This window comes from Anarhichas minor, unplaced genomic scaffold, assembly GCF_050575085.1.
Source record: "Anarhichas minor isolate MPS153535 unplaced genomic scaffold, ASM5057508v1 ptg000012l, whole genome shotgun sequence".
Lineage (NCBI taxonomy): Eukaryota > Metazoa > Chordata > Actinopteri > Perciformes > Anarhichadidae > Anarhichas > Anarhichas minor.
In genome coordinates, this window is record NW_027466458.1 from 9,445,697 (window position 1) to 9,469,790 (window position 24,094).

At 43.7% G+C, this 24,094-nt stretch overlaps 1 protein-coding gene across 11 annotated transcripts; it reads right to left on the minus strand.

Moving 5' to 3' along the window:
* Positions 1-48: 48 nt before the first annotated feature.
* Positions 49-23,698, minus strand: ctnnd1 (catenin (cadherin-associated protein), delta 1). 11 transcript variants are annotated; one of them, XM_076090701.1, is made up of 23 exons: positions 23,635-23,664; positions 16,933-17,080; positions 14,041-14,115; positions 13,810-13,935; positions 13,386-13,672; positions 13,188-13,278; positions 12,784-12,974; positions 12,342-12,600; positions 11,264-11,335; positions 10,479-10,629; positions 10,202-10,403; positions 7,938-8,055; positions 7,510-7,666; positions 6,667-6,684; positions 6,381-6,446; positions 6,152-6,279; positions 5,345-5,495; positions 5,047-5,242; positions 4,742-4,935; positions 3,718-3,765; positions 3,438-3,520; positions 2,624-2,678; positions 49-2,160 (listed from the first exon to the last, which is right to left on the minus strand). In XM_076090701.1, exons 2-23 carry the CDS (start codon positions 17,071-17,073, stop codon positions 2,102-2,104), a joined length of 2,868 nt encoding a protein of 955 aa, XP_075946816.1. In that variant the 5' UTR covers positions 17,074-17,080; positions 23,635-23,664; the 3' UTR covers positions 49-2,101. The 11 variants fall into 11 exon arrangements, with proteins under 11 accessions (XP_075946816.1, XP_075946815.1, XP_075946821.1 ...); XM_076090700.1 differs by lacking the exon at positions 23,635-23,664 and adding an exon at positions 23,373-23,621; XM_076090706.1 differs by lacking the exon at positions 16,933-17,080 and having other exon boundaries at positions 23,635-23,698.
* Between the last annotated feature and the right edge of the window lie 396 nt (positions 23,699-24,094).

The following is a 24,094-nucleotide window of genomic DNA, read 5'->3' on the forward strand; positions in this document are numbered from 1 at the left end:
ACTGATTCATTATTAAATAGTGTGATAAACAAGAGGCGAAACAAAAACTCTGAAAAATCATTTTCTTTTTTATTAAAAACAGTATTGCTAGTTACATGATTCATTCATAAATGAGAATATGCAACTTTAAGAGTCAAGGCAAAGAGATTAAAGTGTAGTCCAGGATGAGATTTGTTTTCATTAGTGATCCAGTATCTGACGACTATGTTGAATGATTTTGTTTAGCCAACTTGTTTAGCATTTAATTTAGATACAGACTGAATGTTTCCAATCAAAACATAAACTGATCGCATATGCATTCACCAAGAGCACCCAGAAACGATTGAACCCAAATCAATATAAAAAAAGAAATACATAAAACAATTAAAATTAACAAATATACTCTTGTGTATATATATAGTTTAAATGTGCTTTTATTTTTTTCTCCACTTTTTCCAATAGCAAATTCTGGTGTAAGCCTCCGTACACTGCGATGCTCGAACACAACCCCTTGCTCTCCTCTTTTAGTCAGTCCATTCTCGAAGGCAACTTGTTACTTTGAGAAAGATTCATCCTCTGTCGGCGTTTAAATCGGGATGGAAAACAAATTAAAAAAGGTAACGGAAAGAAAAAAACCACACATTAAACCCCCCTAGTGCTTCTTTTAATCATCCACTCAGTAAGTATCTACATCTCACTCGGCACTAAGAATAAGTATTCTTCTACAGAACAAGCACTGTACTGTACTTAAGAAATGCGGACAATGCTGTGTCTCCTCTCGTGTAATGTTCTGTAGTCTTAAAGCCAGCTCGGCTATGGGTTTGAGAAGCAGTAAGTTATACAGAACTCAAGAGTTTCATACGTTATCAAAAAAACAACCAATTCCATTGACAAGAATCCAGTTTTACATAAGTACAAGTTCACATATTATATTATTTTGCAGAATAGAAAACTGATGAGTTCCATATACAGTATTCCCAACTAGTAACCTGCTGAGAAAAAGACACCGTGATTGTTTACCCACGACATGTTGGGCACACCCATCAGACCTATCCTGAATGAGCGAGGCACTCCAGTTAGCCCACACAGATGCTGTTAGAGACAGTCTGGTATGTACACATTCATAAGATGACAGACCTGCAGATACAAGTAAATGCACCCCACAAATCCTGTGATACCTCCTAAGAATTACAATGTTATGGGGCTTACATTTAACATAAACAGACTATACCGTCTGAAGAATAGTTTGTCTCCTCTATTTCTGTCTGTAGGAATACCACCACCCTTTTATATTTATGGATCACAATCAAATGGAGAAAATGCAGCATCCCCATGCATCTTGTTGATGGGCTGTCACCGACACAAGCTGCACACATAAAGCAGATGACAGTTTTCAGTGTAGCTGCTGTAAAAGTTGAGTGTGTGAAGTTCTTGCATTTGGTATTGGCAGTCGCAGCAGTAGCAGTGTCATTTGGCACATGTACATTACTGTGGTACAGAGCAAAGCAAGAAGAGGAACAACCACTACCAAAACAGAAGCAGAAGCTTTACACATATCTGATTAGATCATTAAACATCGGTTCTCAGTGGTAGGAAAACATTCTTTTGTAGTATTTAACCATCAGAGCGAGAGAGAGAGACAGAGGGAAACGTTTCGTTGATTACTTCAAACAGAATGTAATAGGCATTTATTTAAGTGTCCTGTTCTGATCCCGACTTTCCAATTAGTTTGATTAGTCTACGTCTACTCTCCCACCTCTAAGAAATAGAAAAGTTCTCAGATGAAGCCACAGTCTCTGCTTTTCATCAAAGAGAGAATTAGTGTTGTCCAAGCACGCTGTAGTGTAGTGGCCATGGTATCTGACTGAGTGGTTAGCGTGTTTTGGAGTTCAGGGACTTGCAGAGCACAAAGTGGTCATAGTGTCTCATCCAGTTGTCCACAGGGAGCGTAGAGCCACGTCAATTATTTCTGAGTGGTTTCATTAGTTTGTCAGCTGCAATGGAGGAATGTAACAACGGGAAAGAGAGAGAAGAGGGGCTGCAATAGAGTGAAAGGGGGACAGAAGATTTGAGAGGATGGAGTTTAATCCCATCGGTAGTGTCGTGGTCCCCCATAGTCAGTTCAGCAAGGGCAGTAGGTGGGAGGAGGTTGTCGTCTTGTGATGCACACAATCAGTTTTTCTGCAAGAGACCAAGAGGCACAAGTGTGGGAATTGATCATGTGGAGCAGCTAATGTGAGTCGTTCATGCCTATGCCGGAAGAATCGCACATTTAAAATTCAGATTCACAGCAGCGGCTTAATACAAATAAAGTATAAAATACAATAGAGAATATTGGCTGCTGGCAACAAAGTTCAAAATTACACAAACTGTGCAAAGAGAAAAATAAATTAAAATCACATCTCAGGAGAACAAATCACTTTACACTTCTTCACTTTTTACACCAGCAGGGAAAGCAACAAAAACAAACAGTCCACATACAGTACAATGGAAGCTCAACAATACCGGTCACTGTCAAACACACAAAGTCACAACTCTTAATACACAACTAAGATATTTGGCCATGCAGTGAGTTTAGAGGAGCAGCCTGTGGGACACACATACCATGCGCTGACATGCAGTGTGACAGTGGGTGTAGCCTAACCATCGTAAGAATCCATTAGAGGCAAAGAGGCCTGCCTCTCCCCATACATCCCTCCCTGAGAGAGAGAGAGAGAGAGAGAGAGAGAGAGAGACCAAAGGTGACATACATAGAGAGAGAGAAAGGAGGCAAATACAGAAATAAAAGGGTTACGTGTTAAAATCCAAAAGGAGAAAACAGAAAGACGAAGGAGAAAAAGAACAGCAAGAGAGAGAAGATAAGGTGAGAAAGTAAAGGAGGGTCACAAAAGGTTAGTTTCATGTTACGTTATGTTTCAGGTGGAAGAAAAGAATACCCTGATCAACCACAGTGCTTTAACAAGACATGCATCAACATGCTGTCTGCGGCTGTGTGTGTGAGAGCATGTCCGTTCACACAGTAACATTTAGAGCACCTCAAAAGCTGTGTGTGTGTGTGTTGCACATGATTAACCAGTTGCATATTTCCAACCATTTTTGATCTTTCAGCTAGGTGATCATGTGCAATCAATTTCAACAGTTTCACAGTGACGTCTCCTGAATGAACTGGAATTATTCTCACAGAGACGATGCAGATGATACGATAACAGACCATGACATCCTGTGAAGGATTGCTCTACAGCCAGTGTGTCACAAACAACTGAGCTTGTTTGTTCTACTAGTCTCACACATTTTAGTTTTCTAGAAGCTGTAGATAAGTGACATATGTAGAAGAGTTTATGTTAGGATTGAGAGAGTTATTCTCATTAAAGTGCAGTCATGCGGGGTTGTGTGTGTGTGTGTGTGTGTGTGTGTGTGTGTGTAGGAAGAGTGTGCGAGTTCATGTGGCCACTTTTTACCTGTACTGCATCTCTGTCAGCAGGTTCGAGTGTGTTATCCAGAGTGTTCCTTCTCCCTCTCTGGTCCAGTGTGGAGTAGGCATCTGAAGAGCACACACATTATGTTAAACCAGCAAGGTAGGTAGGGGTTGTGTGTGTGTGTGTGTGCGTGTGTGTGTGTGTGTGTGTGTGTGTTGCAACGATCCCACAAATCTCAATAAACACTACTCCTTGACAAGTTCCATCTAGTGCGATACTGGCTAGTTGTGTCCGTGTGCATATTGTCTGTTGTCACACTTGCCTGGTCCCATGTCATTCATAGGAATCATGTCCCGGTCCCCTTTGCCACCTGTGTGTTGAAGACACAAAGACAATGAGCATCGGTGTGTAATGATGAATGTTTTTGTTCACACAGTGATAACAGCCCGACCATCTACTGCCAAAGATAGCATAGTGTGTAGGTGTGCGAGCATGAGCCAGCTAGTATTTGCAAATATATAGTTTGTTACTTTTGTGTGTAATGGGTCAGGTTTAGAAACTTAAATTAAAAAAACAACAGTGCCAAAGATCTTAAAAGATATTTTACAACTGGGATTATCTAAAATGCCCCACTGTGGTAAACCCTTATACATATTGTACGCCAAGCAGGTTGAAACGAACGTTCATGAATTAATTGCAACTCCCATTTCATTCTGCAAACCGCCTGTATAGAACTACAGCACATAGAACAGGAGTGGGGATTCTTTGAAGCACTGCCACGGTCACATTTGTCGAGTTTAAAGCAGAGCTCTGTGGAGCTTAAAGGGATAGTTTGGATTGAAGTGGGGTTATGCGAGGTACTTATCCTTCGTCAGGGTATTACCTACAGTAGAAGCATATTACCTAACTACTTAAGGTAATACACCGACTGTAGATAAGTAACTCATATAACCCCACTTACAAAAATACAAACTATCCTTTTAGGTAAAGTGCTTGACTTGCGAAAGGCAAATCCACTAGAAATGGAGCATTTCAATGCCTTACAACAAGCTGTTGCAATGGCACACTCTATATTATAATGACAGCAATCAGAGTGGACCTGTATGTAAAGTAAAATGATAATGTGAAATATGTGCCATGCATTAGCAAAGTAAACAGTAACACAAAGAGATAGACATCTGGCCCGTAATGGGTGAACTTTTAGCGGTAGTTTCATTTATTTTTTTAGTTTCAAACTGGACCCTTTAAGACATGAGACACTGAACATTAACAAATTAAACTCGGAGATATTTGGCCTCGCAGAGCAGCAAACTTTACATGCACGCGTTTCCCTTTTGCCTCCCGACCTTTGTCTATGAGTGGCAGAGTGCTGTCCTCATATCCTCCGTTGGCCCTGGTGTTGTTGCTGGGAGGGTTCAGGTTGACCATGAAGTCCGTCTTCTTCCAGCCGTCCTTCTCCAAAGTGCGCCGCAGCTCCTTGTAGCCCCACACTGTCTGCAGCACCAGGCCGGCCCCACGCACCTCTCGCTCAGAACGATTACTGGTGATCCCGGTGGACAGGGGAGGCAGAGAGAAGTAATTAAAAAGAAGATAAGACTTGTGACAAACGTGCAGACATGGAGAGAAAATGATCTCGGATATCAGCCCTTACCCGTCCTTGTTAATGAGCACCAGTCTCTCGATTCCCTGTGAGGCCCTGAGGGTCTTGGCTGCTTCCAGGCTGGAGCCCAGCACCTCATGGAGCGTGCTCAAAACCGACACCACTGTCTCTTCTGACAGCGCTCGCACCGGCTGACTCTGACCGCCGCCAGGCAGGTTTGCCACCAGGTGAGGCACCGCATGTTTACCTGATAACACACAAGTATAAGGAGAGCGTTAAACGTTAAAACACGCCATCCTCTTCATGCAATAAATCCTTGTGTGACAGTAGGACTAGCTCAAAGTCTCACCTAGTAGATCCCTGTTGCGTGCATCAATGGCCATGTTGCGGAGGGCTCCAGACATGGCGCGGACCACGCGGTCGTTGCCGTGGGCCAGCAGCTCAGTCATCATGGGCAGACCCTTCTCCTGGCGCAGCAAGGCACGGATGTATCGGCCATACTAAAGCAGACACACAATTTAGTTTTGTTTTTAAAAAATGAGGGCACTAGCTACTCTACCTTTCATAGACTCAAGTGTTTTCTGACACACTATCACTGTTCACTGTACAAACAAACCTTTGTCATTTTCCAAGTGGTTTCCCTTTGCAAGAGGAATCAATTATTTGCAGCATCTGAATCTACTCTCATATATTCATAAAACAATGCACAGAGCACCGGTTTGAGTTATTGGGGGTAGGCAAGTATGGCATTTCCCACGGACATTTATTAAAGGGATGTGCCAAGTGGTATTCAAACTCCCATTTCCCCCGATTATTACATTCATTAATCTTGTGGCAGTCTTAACCTCTTAGCCACAGTACTTAGAAATTGTCATTCAAGACTGGACATGGTCATGGTAAGTAAGGTCATGGGCAAGACCCAAGAAAAGGCAAGTAAGCACTTTGGAAAGGGATGCATGTACTAATGCCTTCATTCCCAAAATGCCCTCAGATATAAATGACTATCATCTTACAAGCACTGTTTGGCCTGCTGTAGGAGCTTTGCATAGGTGTATGTTCATGTTTGCTCAGATTCCAATGTTGCACAATGTGTCCACTCATCACAGGGAGTGTCTGTGAGGTGGAACAAGGATAGTAATTGGATAGCGGCTCTTACAGTCCAGCGTCCGGCACACAGGTTCTGAACGGCTCCAGCCGAGGCTTCCAGCACGGTGGGGTTCTTGGACTCCTTCAGCAGAGAGGTGTAGATGCGGACCACCTCCGGCTGGAACAGCAGCTCATAGCCTACAGGAAATACAAATGTTATGAACAAAATACAGTACATTTAGTTTTTCTGTACCACATGATACATATATTTAAAAGGAGTCGACTGAGCCCATGGTTACCTTTAGCAGGTGCGGTCCTCTTTGGAATGTCTATTATGTCTGCAGCTGCATCTTCATCTTTTCTACCTGGAATCAAACATCACAGCTTTAGAAACACACAGAAGCTGAGCACTACTGTTAGTAAAGTTCTTCTAGTTCGGTTAGATGTGTGCTATGACCAAAAACTGAGATGCATGAGGCGTGCATGTTAGTACTAAGACAGTTACACTGACCTGTTAGCTCAGCTACTCTATTACTACAACAACAGCAGAAGCAAAGTGCAGTCATACAGAGGTAAAGAGCTTACCTTTGGAAAACCACTCATCTGTAGCCCAGCGTGAAAAAGGGGGAGAGAAGAATGGAGGGAAAGACAGAACAGGAAGAAGAGAGAGCATTTACAGTGAGTAAGAGGAAAGCAGCCATAACTGAGCCACCTAGTGTAACACCTGCTTCCCAACAGCACTGCTGCCACCACACAGACATCAGCAATGTGGCATGCCAAGTGTAAAGGCCAAATAAAGCAAATAAATAGCACACAGCAGCTCATGGAACCGTTGTATACACACAGACTGCTCTGTACGGTGTCAGTATGAGAATGTGTTGCTGTGATTTGGGCATTTCATAAACTAAACGACTGTTTAAAAGATAATTGGCAGATAATCAGTAATGTTGCAGCCTCATTATCTTAATTATTATCTTTTTTACATGTATACTGTTAGCATGGATACGCAAGCTTTTATAAATTGATTCGATTGTTCCTATATTATATCTAAGTAAAAAGAAAACACAAAACAACCAAAACAATCAGAAAGAATATATAGAATCTGAATGCTGAAAGATGCTAAATAATTATAACAACCTGGTAAAGGCAGCTAAACAGAAGAAAATGAGGTGTGTAGTTGAGAAAAGACAAGTCAGTGAAACACAAACAGTGAGCAGCAGTAGAGAGGATGAGCTTTCTTGCAGTTGGGGAAATTGCTAAGATTCCTGTGTGAGCGAGTGGTTTTGTGTGTGTGTGTGTGTGTGTGTGTGTGTGTGTGTGTGTGTGTGTGTGTGTGTGAGTATCAGTTCAGTGAGACACCACTGTCAACAGTGACATCACCGCAAATGTTCCCCTCTCTCTCTCTCTCTCTCTCTCTCTGAAACAGACCTTTGCTCTTGCGGGAGCTGAAGCAGCCGCCCTTCTGGCTGGAGGGGGCGGGGCCCTGGTTGAGGGGCGCGGCCTCCTGGTAGCGCTCACAGCCGGAGATCTCACGATGTACCTGATAGGACAAGTTCCTCAGCAGACACACACTGTTCTCTATCAACTGCAAAGATGGAGGGGGAAAAAAGAGAGAGGAGGGAATTATTGAAATGCAAACTCTGCCAAGTCTCTCAGTGCAAGTACATCAAATCACCAACTCGCAGTCATACAAACTCCTGTTTTAAATGTCCTCACTTGAGGCACTTTATCAGACTTTGCACAGCTCTCTCTGAAACACAGTTGTTTGTACAACATTTTTCACATAGACAGTAGACTGATGGGTAAAATAGATGGGGCCCCCCTTTAATGTCAAATAAATCAAGAGTTCCACTCACCTTATTGTCGACTTCTTTAAAGTCAATCTGGGATTGGACAATGTACATGAGCGAATCAACCAATCCTGTACACTCCCTCAGCTTCCTCCTCGCCTCACTTCGCTCTGAACTCACATTTCTTTGAACCGGTGGAAAGTTGAGAAGAGGGGAGACAAGAATGTAAAACAAAATGAGGATTAGCAGTGTGAAGGGTTGGAGAAATAATTGAAGCGGTTAAGAGGTTAAAGGGGACTGGATTCCAGCACACAATGCTTGAACACGCCCCCCAAGAGCTGTTTGAATGAAACGCCTGTTAAATCTACTGGTTTACAAAGAGAGTACAGTTTGGTGGGATCAAGTAACAGCTTTGGACCAATTTCTTCAGCTGCTCTCTGACTCTGTCCTACTTAGAGATCCAACAGGACTGGGTGGATGGAAACATGTGGAAACTGAGACCCAGTTAGTTCTTCATTCCCTGATGTATGAGACATGTAAAGAAAGGAACTTAAGGGAGAAAACTCCGTGGAATGACATGCAGCCTTGGTCCTTTGTGCTGGCCTGTTTCTCCCCCAGTGACAGGCCCGCCCTCTCACACAATACCAGGACACATTCCCCTCCACAGCATGGGGCACTGATTCCACTTCACTGAACAGTTCAGGAACTTTATTTACATGTTGCAAAGACAAGCGTTTAAAATTGCTGTGGTTTATAAAATTCTGGTGTTGAGTGTGTTAAGTCACTGGCAACAAATCCTCTATGTGCACTCGAACAAAGTGAGATACAATCTTAACTTTTAAACAGAAAGTGAATGCTTCAATCTGAGGAGGGAGGATTTATCAGTGTTAGACATTCAAGACCAGCTGGGCAGATTAACAAAAGTTAAATTTACTGACAGGGTGGCTCACAGACCGAAGTATCTCAAAAGCTGCCAGAGAGACTGACATTAATACCTGTTAATACATCTATTCTAATGGCAAACTTAAATTCACCTTTATTCTTCCATCAGTCACCATCATGATGGTCAAAATAGTAATTAATCAATGGCTTTTTTTTATGTCCAAATACCTGCAAACCTAATGGCAATCCCATCATCCTCAGCTGTACTTAGCATATTAGCAAGCTAACAAGCTGATGTAGGAATAATGAAGCTAAACATAAGAGGTGTATCAGCGCACTACTAAACTTCAGAATCAAATTCAGATTGTTCTGGATTTACCTCAAACTCGTCATGATTATCTTATCATAAAAAACCTGTCAAACAAGGACTGCGGTCTTTCTCAACATGCCACTGAGAGTACGTTTACCCAGAGCAGTTCTCCTCTTCAATTTCTTTCTTCTTACACTTCTTAATAAGAATTCACAACGCTGTTGGTCAATGCTCTGTATGATAGTAAATCATTTTATCAGCATCAATAAAATGACAGATAAACGGTATAGATACTGTATTTTGAATGACGGTGCAGATCTTTACCATTCTGTCTGGTCATACAGTGCACTGAGACGACACTGTCCAGACCAATTCTGCAAATACCAAACTATTATAGTCTTCAAGATTAAAAGAATATTCACACATACTTTTCTAAACCTGCACATAAACACTGTAATTAACCGTGTGGTCAAGGGGAATGCATAGATAAGAGACAGAACTTACTGTTTACACTTGAAGAGTCAATGCCCCACTGTCCTCTGCTGTCCCTTCTTTACCCTCTCCTGCTTTTACACTTACTGTGAAGCTGCACTTCTCTTCATCTTTTCTATAATAAATAACTGACATTTGACACCGAAGTCTTTTAATGAGCACTATATCGAATTGAATAAGATATCCTGTTTATATGTGCTAGAGGTCAAGATTAAAGGCTTTTGATATGCACAATTATCACATGCAAAACTTTGGAACATGATGGACTTGCATGGAGTGATTGGTGCTTATTTCTGTCAACTGAAAGCGTAGCTTTATAAAAGTATAATTTTACTGCAGCTCTTGTATGAATATTATCCAAAAACAGAGGAGCAATCAGAAGCACATTTCGATCCGCTAAAACTGATTATAAAAGGTTTATTAAGTGCAATTAAATGTGTTGTAGAATATATTTATAGTACAAAGTAGAATGGGTTTATTCTGATTGAGAGGAAACATTAGGCATTCGTAGTCTGTATCATTATGCTGATTATTAGTGGAATAAGAGATTCTCTCTCTCTCTCTCTCTCTCTCTCTCTCTCTACCCTTCCTCCTTCCATCTCCCTTCATATCATCGGTAGCAGTCAAACAGCTCTTCCCTCCATACCTCAGACAGCCTGCTGTGTTGGTGAGGGCGGTCTCCCACTCAAGATGTCTGGGCTTGCAGTTCTCCTCCCCTCCTCCCGCTCCGTTGGTCCCTCGCTCCCAGCCTGAATGAGGCACCATCACCTCGTCAGAGAGGGCGTGCAGCGCGTGGTCCACGATCTCCATTTTCACAGAGTCGTGAGACGACAGGTTCCACAGCGTCCCTGCACCAAACGTAAATATTTAATATCCAAAAATTCGGTCATTGGTCGGGCTGTGCTGTCGTCTCTGTCCCTCACCTGTGATGGTGTCAGTGAGGTCCTGGTCGCGGGTCTTCCTCAGCAGCCTGACCAGTGCAGGCACTCCGTCACAGTTCTTGATGGCGATCTTGTTGTCTTGATCTTTGCCATACGAGATGTTCTTTAGTGCTCCGCAGGCTGCATAGTGAACCTATAATAAAGACGCAATAACAGTTTATTGAGCTATTAGTCAAGAGAACACTGCTCTCACATACATGGGCGGATTTTAATACGCAAACGACATTGTTGAGCATATTTGCATGATCCTATAAAGCTCTTCACACAACATACCACACACAGACTTTTGTTTGACCCATTTCTCCAGAGAGCAAGTCATCCCACACAAACTCAGACTTCAAACTTGTCACTGGCCGCACAGCATGAAATGTGAAATTAAGATGTTTCTTTGCCTCGAGAGTGGAATGCATGATGTGGTTTGTCTGGTAATGCCCATACAAAGATCAGCAAAACCTTGCCACAGCTTGTGCTAAATGAAAGGGGATCGTAGAAAAACCACAGAATCTTTTGGCCGAAACCATATTTAGCACAGTTGTTGACCGACAGGATTTGACCAAGAGTAGTCAAAAACGTAGTGCTTATTTCTATTTCACTTTCTAAAATCGGTATTCGAGCCCAGTCTCAAGTTCACCTCGTCTCAGGTCTTTGAACTGTCTCACTATTACCTCAGAAATACACTACATCCCTTAAACCCCACCTACTCCAACCACAACGCACTAGTGAGTAAGGAATGAACAGAAAGCCATGAATAAAGTCAGCCAACTAACCTCTTTGTTTGGGTTGTCAAGCATACAGACCAGCGCTGGGATGCCTTTCATTCGACGCACATCACATTTCACCTGGAAAGAAAAAGGATGAACATAAGCATAAATGCAGACGGGCGCCCAAAAGTTTAGTTTACTGATTTTTTACAGTCCAGCAAATCCAAATTATGTCAACATCAATATCGTTAAGAAGTAAAAATGATGTACAAACAAAGCAAAACAAAGACCACCAAGGAAGAAAAGCCAGAGCTTAAAACTATAGTGAGCTTGTTTTAATGTTACGAGAGTATTATTTTGTTGTTAAAGGTCTAGTGTTGAGCCTGCTGTCCTATAAAACTGAACATTGCTGCAGATCAAACTGCATCTTCCAGCCATCTGCAGCTCCATGTTTTCTTTTCTCCTTACATTCAGTTCATAATACAACTGCACAAAGTAATGCTGCGAATCTCTCTTTTTCTCAACATTGTTGAGGATGCAACAGTATGTCATCTTGTTTGAATTAACTTTATTGAAATAGGCATTGGACAAAACCAACCGGGGTATCTGTGCATACGTTCAGTGTGAGCATAAAAGTCAGTTTCGCACAGAAAGGCAGATTAAAGAGTGTGGTGTGAATTAACACAAACGAGTTAAATTAAGACAGAGTCTCCCCAGCTTTTGACAGACTTTCTATTTTTTCCCCCTTTTTTATTAAGCTGTGCTTTATTTTTCAGATCCATCTATGGTTCATGTTGTTATAAACACATGTGCAATGCATGCTGACTGAGGCGCAAAAAAACATTACTAAAACATTGACAGTTCTACATTTGGGACAAGTTCCAATTAAACATTTTGCACACATCCAACTGCTCCTTATCTAATGTTGACTCCCACTCTGGTGGAATTATAACTTTCTGTCTTTCTCTGCTATGTCCTCTGTCATACATGCCTCATGTATCCCTATAAAACTCATGACTGATCATCTTGTGTCCTAACCTTTACCTTCCTCAACTGATTTAGTCAAAGTCTATTCCAACCTGCATCACACTGGAACCAAGCTTTTTATCATAAAAATATACGCTTGCACATTTGCATCTCTTACTTTATCATTTTTGTAGGTGAGATGCTGCAGGTATGCAGCTGCGTTACTCCTGACCGGGTCCAGCCTGTAGTTCAGCATGGCGATGACCTCCGGCAGCTCTGGTTGACGCCAGCCACTGGGGCCAGGACCGGGACCTTTCCTTAAAGTGCTGTCCAATGAAGCCATACTACCTCTTTCCCCCTGGGCCAGCGGCGCTCCTCCCCAAAAGTACATGTCCCCTGGGCCACTCATGTCGCCATCCAAGGTGCCCTCATAACTCCTGGCGAGGGAGGAGAACATTTGTAAATTAACGTTATTATTTGCTCTTCTTATACATCAATTATTAAACATCACGCTCAAAGATGACTCACAGACAGTACGTAGAGTAGATACATGTTAAACATACATCGAGACGTAACTCATCCCTGAAACAGACAAGTCACTACAAAAACACACAACTTACCCAGTCCTGCGTGGGGGCCCGTGGGGGAATGCGTTGTGGTTGCGAGGCACGGTGCTGTAGTGCATCGGGTGTCCCATGCCATAGTCGGGCTCATCGTAGCCCATGCTGCGCTGATCATCCTCCAGACCGTATGGCTCTGGGACAAACCTCGTCATGGAGGACAGCTCCATGGCACTTCCCATACGCCCAACCTACACAGGGACAGGATCCAAAATAATAAGAGGCCTCAAGCCAAATGCTGGGGTGAACTCATGCTAGGTCTTGTATATGTGTGTACTCCTGTTATAATATTATCCAAACATATAGCATGGAAGGAAACCACCAAATACAGCAAGTCAATCTTGAAGTGTAGGCAGACCAAGTTAAAAAGGTGATAAAAGTGACGCAATGATTGTTGAAGATACCTGTGGCTGAGCAGCATAGGGGTCCAGCTGGTTCCTGCTGGGGGCTCTGTAGCTCGGATCCAGGGTTCTGTAACCGTCTTGATGGACCTGTCTGGAGAGGGGAGGGACAGGGAAGTGATGGAACTATTGGCCAGATTATCCATTAAATTGTAAAGTTAATGTCTACCTTATCTACATGAGCTTCAACAAAAGCTATACCTGTAGCGATCATCCATGCGAGCTCCCCTGCTAAGGCTTGTGTAGGCCTCAGATGGGGGCCCAGTTCGGTAGTCCTCGTAACCCACCGGCGGTCCGTATTGGTAGTTGCGGGGCACAGTGTGAGTGGGGTAGTCCATGGGCACGCCACCTCCGGGTCCCTGTCTATAGACCATGGGTGCAGGGTAGCCCCCCATGCCTGTCACTGAACCCCCACCATCCAGGGAAAGTGTGTCTGACACGGAAGGGATGACTGTGCGAGTGGTGGTGGTCTTTACTACTTTCTTTACCTTAACAAGCAAAAGAAGGGAGGCGGGAGACAAGATTCAACGGTTAAAATGATGTTACTAACAAGACCGACTTTCAAGTTAATCCAGAGATTAACTTGAAATAAACTACAAATGTACACGACACAAAACTAATTTACCGTGGTTTCTGTGCGCCGTGTGGTCCCATCTTCACCGGTCTCCACAGAGACAACAGGTGGCACCTCCTGGGGATCTTCCTCCACCGTGTATGTCTCCTGCACCACCTGACCAGGCTCCATCCTGAACTGCACATACATTTCAGAGGAAAAAAACCCCTCAAATATAAGTCTCACATGGGATATCCTCGGGGTGAACCATCTTAAGAGTTCAAGAGCTGAAGGGCTCCTTACATGATGTGTCCCGTTGATGTAACCCTCGTTCAGTGTCAGCCTGTCTATGTCTGCATCACAAGGAATGCGTCCGTTCTGCAGGGAGATCAAAATACATGAGGGGATCCAACGCATTGATTGGTTCCATCGTCAACTTTCATTTGAATGTTAATGGCGCCCAACTTTATCTTGTGAAGTTTTACGCACTTTGATGCTATGTTCACACTGTGAGAGACAAAACCAACTAAAAGGCCCCAGCCTGGCCAGCTACATTATTGCAGAGTTGCTGCTGAAGTGTTTCTCAAGCATTCGTTCACGTTATTTTTGTTAAATAGCGGTGGGAACTGGCTAACAGCAAGAATGTGTTTTTCTTCCATTTTTTTGACCTAACGGAACAGGAATTGTCAGGGTAGAGAGAGATATGGTTAAAATAAAATAGTGATCCAAAGCACATGATTGGTTGACGCTTCACCATTTCATAGCTGAAAAAGTTCAATGTGTAGCGTGTCACGCCCGTCACGCAATGAGTTTATGGTTTCATGTCACCGGCTTCTACTGAAAAGGGCTTATAGCCTTTTGATTCATCGCTCGTAGTGTGAACATAGCATAAGTTGCATTACTGCTGTAGCAAAAAAAGAAAAAGAAAAAAAACTTTGCTTAATTTCTTTCTAATGTGTTGCATTACGATGATGCAACTAGCTCATGATAGCCAAACTGGAAACAAAACAGTTCAATGCTTTGGTTTGAAGTTTGCTGTGCGTTTCAGCCAAAATCTGGGCCGTCACCCTGTTTCTAGAACACAAATGTCACGTCAGCCTCGCGCTCTAAAACGGCAATATAATGATAAACCCCTACAATATGTAGTAAACTGAAATAGTTGTAATGTAATGAAGTAGTGGTGTTTTATTGGTAATCGACCTCGCTTTTAACTGCGTATTGTCGAAAAAATAGACTTGAAGCGCAAATAAACGGTTGCGGTTCCACCCGTAAGATGCAGCTGAGACGAGAGCCTGCACAAAAACAGTGCAGACGGCTGCATAAATTAAAAAGAGTGTGAGTGTTGGTTGAGACGTGCGAGTAAAAAAAATGCATCTTGACACGCTTGTGGTCTAGACGGCGGGTAAGAATGACATGAAGTCCAAAGGTATGTAAACCTCATGAACACAAAGAAAGGCTTTCACGTCAACACTCTCAACCCTTAAACACAAACTGAACAGAACACACTAATCCAACAAACTTATGAATGAATTGTGATAATGCGATTAAAAGGATGAAATAATTAGTGATGAAATGAATAGTGATTCACAGAGAGAGACGAACAAAGAGACAAACTTCTTTCTCTTATGAGTTGACACCACCAGCATTGCCTGCCTAAGAGTGCCGCTGGGTGTGGTGCTCTTCTCATTCCAGCCACAGGGGGAGCTCTTTGCATCTCTCCTGCTTTATCTCCACTACAATGGGGGTTAAGAGCACAGCCAAGGGGGAAGATTTCCCAACAGTGATTCAGAGATGGGAAACAGTTGTCTCAAGCTGACAGAAATATATTTTAAATAATAAAAAGCTGGAAATAATACTTGCAGGAGGAGCAATGACAACCTTTTTAAGTGCTACTTTGCCTAGATCAAATAAACGAGACTTAGTTAAAGCAAATCTCTCTAGTTCAGAACAGGACTCCATCAGAGAGAATAGTAGAAAGTGCAGGGCAGATGTGAGCATGTGGGAACCTGTCAGTAATGACTAAGGTCGGGTTTGTGCTGCCTGGGAGAGTAGCCGAGGCATGCCGAAGCCTTTGGGCTATGTAAACACACACACACAACAGAGATAAGAACCAGCACAGGCTACATTTCTGTCCTGTTCTCATTAAAACACGCACAACCGACGTTTCTGCGCCTTATCTGCCACTAGAAATACCTGAGACTGGGATGTGTCCTGGAGAATGCCTGCCCACATGCAGGAGCGACGAAAGAAGGAAAGTGAGAGAGCCCAGTTTGTTTATGAGAGCGTGTTTCAAAGGTTGCCTCAGGGACAAAGGTGTGTGTGTGTGTGTGCTGGTTTACTCACGCACGCTAATGACTGAGCATGTCAATAAGGAAGCAAAAGAACGAGCGAGAGTTGGTGGGTCTGCCAGCGAGGTAAACTCAGAGCATGAAGCCACTCTGCAGTCTCTCAACAGGTAACTGACCCACAGGTGATAAAGACTGTGTAAGCAAACAGCAGACCACACTTTAGCTATGAAAACAGACTCAATAATCAAGATGTTTACCAAGAATTCACAGCCGATGACACAGGACTGGACATTTGTCCGAACTAAAAGGACTTTGCCACACTGAAAAAGCAGCTGAGGGGGTGTTTATTATACCACCAATATAAATACAACACATTATAAAGAAACCAGCTGGCTGACTGTAGCTACATGGGCAAACTCTTGATGATCGACTGGGAAAAGCCCAATATAACAACAAACATTATGTCAGCCAAGACATCGCTCTGCATGCAAACTCCAACGGACAAGTCAAGACAAACATGATGGGTTACACTGTTGTTAAGCTTGATTGGTGAAGAGATACGATGACGATGATGATGGGAGGACTTTTGATTTGAATAAGACATGAACTGTTACCGGAGGAACCAATGGAGGATGGAAAAAATGGACAGAGGGTGCAAATGACCTCCCCAGGAAGGCTGTATTGGGAGGTGCTTCAGTCGCCTCTTTTACTTTGACTCCAGCCTGACAAAAACCTACTGAGGAGGTTTTTTTTTGCTACAGATTTGGTTTGGATTCTGCTGCCATCCAGCCAGTCCACACAGATGGGATGGGGTGAATCCGAAGGACTTTTCGATGGAAAATGTGGGTGAGGGTGGGTGGAAAGTGGTGGGGGGGGGGGGGGGGGGGTGGGGTTTGTTCCGTGTTACCTGCATGTTGGGGAGGGGGCGGGGCAGGGTGCCGGCACACGACCTCCGCTCCTCCTCCAGAGCTCGGCTCAGCATCTCAAACTGCCTCTCCTGCTCCCGCACCGAGGCCAGCAGGGAGGCCGTACTCGCACACTGCTCCATTCACTCGCTGAGAGCAGAGCACAGCACAGCACAGCACAGGACAGGACAGGATCAACACCAGAGAGTTGAGGAGATCCAACCAACACCGGGATTCAATCAAAGTACAAGATATACAGCGAGGCTGAACCACCCATGCACATTAGATACAAAGACAGAAGGGCCCCGGCACCGTGCACATCTGAGAACGCACACAGTTGAAGTGCTAATGAAGAGGAAATTTAGAGGTTAAAGGCAGCAGGAGCTGACGCAGGAGGGAAAAGCAAGGGAAGATAAAGATGCAAGAGAGAGAGAACTGGGGAGATAAAGAAGCAGGTGCAGAGAAGATGTGAGTAGACAGAACAAGAGCGAGAAAACAGTGAGGACGAACAGCAGGGACAAAGAGAGAGCTCACTATTTGAGAATCAAACAACAAAAAGTGATTATTCGGTTCAACTTCGAGGTGGGCCCAGCGTCAGCTGAGCGGGGGAATGGAAGCGAACTACCAGCAAGTTTTCAGCGCGTTTCTTCACCTTCTGCTGTGCGAGGTTAAAAATAGAGAGAAGGTGAGATACATGAAGAGAGACAATTACAGCGTGTGGAGCTCGTTAGCACTTCTTCATTCCAAGGATGCAGGGAAAGTGAGGGAGAAGGAGGGAGACGAGCGCACGTGTGAGGGCATTCAGAGGAGCTCTGGAGAGACGGCATCACACGATCAAGTTTCACCAAATTTAAAAATCCAGGTGTTTTTGAATTGAGAGGGTGTGTTCTCCACAGCAGGGAAAACAAGACCCGCTTCGTTTTCCCATCTTTCTACTATACTTACAGTGCTCTGCAAGTTATAATGGATGCAATATATCAATGATGTCAATGTTAAAGACACATAAGGGCCGATGCATGATAATAATTCCTTCCTCTTTGCTTCAAATAAAATGAATATTTAGTGCTTTAGAGCACAACTTTACCCCCAAGGCAAATTCCATTTGGTTGACAGACTCTGGTGACTTCAGACAACAATTCACATTTGTTACTCTTTACTGTGCTCACCAACACATCTTCTTACAAATTGGTAGAACCTGTCTGCTTCTACTTCTGAACTTTTACTTTCCTAACATGGTGAGATTATTCAAATGTAAAGGATGGGCTTGACACCACACATTTCAAGGGAAGGCAACATACTCCGACATACATTTCAAAATAAGAGTCTTAACTATGTAAGCAAGGCATCATGACAAATACCAATGATCCATTGTGCAGCAATAGAGACACGTGCCTTCACAGAATTATGGTGCAAAACAGCAACGAAAATAAGTAGAAAAGTTGGTTTTTAAATTGTCAACATGTCAGCCTGGACTTTTGGAAGAAAATGCAGCTTGAACAGGTGCCATGCATGACCTAAACCGAAACTACGGAGGCATGATAACAAGTGAACTCCGGCCCAAAATCAAACAATGACAGACTTCCTCAGCAGGGACGCTGGTGAGGGAGGAATGAGGAATCAGTGGAAGAGTATTTCTACAGTGTCTGTGTAATAACGGGATGACATGAGCGTGGCTCATCTCCAAACCGGGGCAAAAAAACATAAAACATTTTCTACTTCAAAGTTCACTGACTCATGTAGATCAAATCTGCTCTCCATCTGCACACACTGGACTGGCTGAGTGAACAAAGACTCCTGTATGAAGTTTTGAGTGTGCACAACTGCCAGCACGGGTGTGTGTGCACACATCTGTGTAAGGGCGAGTGATTGTGTATGTGGGTCAGAGACTAAATAAAGGTGGCGGGTGTGCCTGGCAGGTGGTTATATCCTTGTATACTCAAACAGAGTTGTGGCAAGTTCTGGTGAAGTTAATACTGCCTCGTTTCTTTACGTGTGTGTGTGTGTGTGTGTGTGTGTGTGTGGAGACCCATTTGTGGACAGAAACACACATGAGCCGCACAAACACACACGCCACCGCCATTGTCATACATTCCACAGTGAGATTTAGCGTGTCATATCCTGTCTCAGCTGTTGGAAACTGTCCTAATAAGGGAGCCCTTCACTCACTCATCCATCTTCCCGGCCAAACACTTCAATCCTGGCAAGACAAGAGTCGAGCCCCATTACTTTCTCTGATCCAAGCAGGGACGTCCGACCACAAACCGACAAAGTGCTTCTTTAGTGGATAATGTTCACAAATGGAGTGATGGTTTTGAAATGATCTCAAGTGGGTATATGTCACCCCTGTGTAAAGCTAAGAATTCGTCACAACTTAAAACCTTGACTTCACTCAACAACGACAGATCTCTTCGCCGAGATCCCAAACTCAAAAAGAAAACGGGGAACTAGATGTGCCAGCAAGCTACAAATATATGTTTGTTGTGTCAGCCGTCGGTACATAACACACAGGGACATAACAGGGACCAAGATTTCAACTTGGCAATGGAGTACTGACGGCATATGTCAGATAAGTCGACATACCACAGTATGGGTTATTCTTTGCGGCTCTGTCAAAACGTCAACACTTCTTTTAGAGCATAGAGGAAGACGGCCTCTTGTGTCTCCGTGCGACAGACAGACAGAACCACACAAGCTCTACAGCTACGCGAGTCCCACCACTGACGTTTTTTGTGGAAGGGAGTAGTGGCTTGTGAGAGAGTGTTAAAAGGCTTTAGCCACTTAAAGCCTGGGCATTAATCTATTGTAGGGCCATTAGCAGCTACGCTAAATTGTATCTGCTAATGGGATAGCCCTAGAACTACACTGCTAAGCCACTTGCCATCCTGAGCCAACACAGATGTACACACACTATCAGTGTCCACTACTCACTGAAAACTTTGTGAAGTCACAGACAGTCTGTCACCCAGAGCCCACTGAGTATTAAGAATGCTGTGTATTCCTTCATTATCATATGCTATTTCAGCAACTTAGTGGTTCTGGCAGGCTCTGTGTGTGTGTGTGTGTCTCTCTCACACACACACACACACACACACACACACACACACACACACACACACACGGCCAAGTGCTACGCTGACTCGGCCTCATTTGAATGGTCACACAGAGATTTGGCCTGTGTGTGTTAGCCTTGGCCCGCATCCAAATACTACCGCCTTTGTCGTCCTGACTTGAAACCACCAAACCCCCCTTCGGTGTGGTAGCTGCAGAGAGAGTGCACATGCACAGACGCCCACCCACCGCACAGACGTATCGGGGACCTCTGCAAGGCCAGCTGTCTAATCTACAGGACACCACGTTACTATTCTGAGTGAGGAAGGAAACATGCAGGCGACTGTAATTCATAGAGCATGAAACAGCCAAAAAAATCTGTTCAACCATAGGTTCAGAGGCTGGATATGATCTGGGTTTTTTCTTAACTGCAGCATTATAGTTAGGTGATAAATGTCCTGGCAGAGTGAAATGAACAATAAACAATAAATGCCTTCTTGGCCATCATGGCCACATTACAAAATAATTTCTCCTCAGCAACAGTATCAACTAGTTTGGGTGAAATGTATCAAATAAGGGCTGCAATGAATGATTTTTTCATTACTGAATATATCAGAAAAAGAAGCAAACCCTCAGAAACACTACAACCTGAACATATAACTTTTATAATCAAAAATGCAGTTCATTTTCTGCTGATTCTACTTATCGTTTTTCTGTGTGAAATGTACAATTAATTACATTATCCGCTCTGCCATTCCATTGGTAATTTACCTCCAGCAGACTTTTACAAAAAAGAGTGGAGGGCCATTTCACGCAAATGCCTAAATTTAACAATTGTGGCTATTGATTAGGTCACAACCTTTGAACTAAATCGATCACAAGACAGAATTTATCAGTATCTGGGTGGCTAACCACCTCATGGGGACTTGGCTTGGGAACCAGAAGGTGGCGGGTTCAAGTCCCTGCACGGATAAAATACCGAGTGTCATCTGGTAGCAAAAGAGCAGCCACTTCACCTCCTGGGCACCGCCACGGTGTCTTGTGCAAGTTTCTGTACCCCTAAACTGCTGTATGTAAATGTAACCAAAGTGAATCAAAAGTAAACATAGAAAATAATCAAAATGATGAGTAATCACATTATTGCAATGCAATGGGTATCAGACAAAACTCCTGACACATGTCAAACTTAATTTCTTTGTTTATGACTATATGTCATAAACTAACATTATTATCACGAGTTCACTGGAAGTCAACAAATGTTGGTGTACCGTCTCCCCAGTTGTAAGATATGGCCATATTTAATTTAGTCAATGTAGGCCAGCTCTACATTTAGGCCAACTACACCATCTTATTCTCCAATTAAACTTCATTCATCCTCGTTAATAATGAGATGTTTACTCATCACAATCACAAAACACAGAAGTTTAGTAATACTACATTTAAAATTACAAAACACGTGTAAAAACTTGACAAATATAGAACATTCCTGGTCAATCGCCAAAAACTAAAAACCAACATTCAGCAGTCTGTAAAGATTTCACCACTGGTGACCTGCAATCAGAGTGTGACTACCACTTAACAAGGAAGTGGGTTAAATAGTTGCAGTGAGGACCATAAAAGTGCGAACTGGCACTCAATTCTTTCCAAGAAGATAACCACCAACACTGAGCGACAGTTTCCCTTCACGGATTTAGAAATCTGTGCACTTTGATTTCGCTCCGTGTACACTATCTCACATCTCACATGTCCTTCACTGCATAGAAAGCAAGATGACATGCACACCGTTCAAATAAAAACAGACTGTAGGTGTAACCATTGGAAGTAGACAGCGGAAGAGAGAGAGAACAGACAGGGAGGAGGAGCAAATATAAGAAAACCCTAGCTTCTGTGTGTCAGAGGGACACACCCGTGGTGTGCTCTGAAAGCCCGTCATTACAGAGGCTCACAAATGATAGCCCTGGTTAAAACAACTGGCTTAGCAAAGACTTCAGCCCCCACAGACGAAATGGCTCGGAAAACTAGGCAGCGAAAGAAATGTCCAACTTAAGATTTTTGCCCCTCCTTTTTTTTTTACATCTTCACAGAAGGAACATTTCTGAGAAAGCTGCATGTCCACACTTGCTCCCAATCTTTTTCATCTCTGTTCCAGCATGCCCCAGGGCATAAAGAGGAATATGACAGGCACGTCCATGCTGCACTAAAACTCACTGATCAGCTGACTGAACCAACTCAAATCAACAACTCAGTTATTTCAGACAAGCGGTCAAACATATGTCAGGTTGGTCTGCATGTTGTTATTGTGGAACGTCACACACACACACACACACACACACACACACACACACACACACACACACACACACACACACACACACACACACACACACACACACACACACACACACACACACACACACACACACACACACAAACTAATGAAGACCAAGGACCGCAAACTAAGAGCAGCAAGCTTACTCCAGGAGCGATCCACTAACGCAGATACAGTCAGGTCCCTCTGAGTAATCCAGCACCCGTTCACGCTGAAGAACTGGAAATGGAGAAGGTGTCTGAGTAGCAAGCCTCTGCACAAGGGACTGAATAATGAGGCAACAAACATGCCTGCCACCTTATTACCACACCCACACATCCAGACCCACACAACAGGTTCTTGCCCCCCTCGCTCCACCACCCCTCATGTCTCCATCCTCTACCTTGCAGACCACATCTAAAGACATCTGCTGAAACACTGAACAGTGTGTTTTCAGCACATACAAATGAACAAAAGTCTTCCAAAAAAGACACGCCATGCAAGCTTAGTCACCTGAAAGCACCGTGCAGCTCCACAGTCCGCAGAGAGTGGGCGTCTCAGGTACAGTACATAATAGGAGACTGATAAGACACACTGGACTTCGACTCCTAACTTGCGGTCTGTGACGCGGCGGGCTGGCCGATCACTTCCGTGTACTCTCACCTGTCGTGAGTACCTTCATAGCTCGTGAACAAACTGGCGGTTAAGCCTGGTATCTCATAAGACTCAACGTGTAATGTTATAACGTTATAGCTGCCACCCACAAACCACACCATTCATGTAACAAACTGTTAGACAACGTTACATGGATAGTTCATGTTTTTTAGTTGTCTTGATATCAACCCGTTTTAAATACACGTATACGATTTATTTAACTTTTCCCAAACTCTCACTCTAAATAAGTTATCCATCATGCTAACGACAGGAATACACCTATGCTAGCTGAATTAGCTTGTGCCATCGTAGCTACCCTGCTAACGCTGCGTTTACAACAACCAAGTTCACCAAAATAAAAAGGTTTTTCCAACCTACAACACATCCCGACCAGCTGTACCGAGCACGAAACACCAAAAGACGGGCCTTTACCGATTCTGGAGAGTGTTATGCTTGTTTTTCAAAGTCCATAAGTGTTTGCGAGGTGGATTCAGGCCTAGCCTAGCCGAGGGCTGTTGCTGCTGAGCTGACACGATCCAAAAAACCTCGACCCGCAGCTCGGAGAGGAAGTGAGTTGAGATGAGACAACAAAAACAACCTCGGCGTGGTCGAGCAAACACGTTACAACTGCACAAATAAACTGTCCACCGCAGGGCGAGAGCGCTCTGAATGAAGACGGAGAGAAAACACCCACCTATGCAGTTCCTATCTTCCTTGCCTTGGCTTGTTGTTCACTTGTCGCTGCTCTTCCTCTCCGCTGGGGGGAAGAGGTGGGGGCGAGCAGCATGGACGAGAAAGGAGCGGAACAGCATGAGGGGGCGTTTTTCAAATTTGAAATTTGAAATGTAGGTTGACATAATGACAATATTACTTTTCACAGTGGTGGGCCGTCAGGGCCAGTAAGGCCTTCTCTGCTGGCGCTGACAGAATCACAAAGTTATAGCTATTTCATAATTTAATTATTTTTCATAAATACACTACATGTATTCTAAATATTTTCCCCATTAGCTTATGTTCTCATTGCACAGCTACTGTCTTCCTCAGTTGCTCTGCTTCCAGTGCAGCTTGTTTTAAGTAGAGCTTTTATCCAATCAGATTTCACCTCTGTGTCTCTAGGTAAGAAGAGAGGCCCCAGGCCTGCAGACTCACAAGTG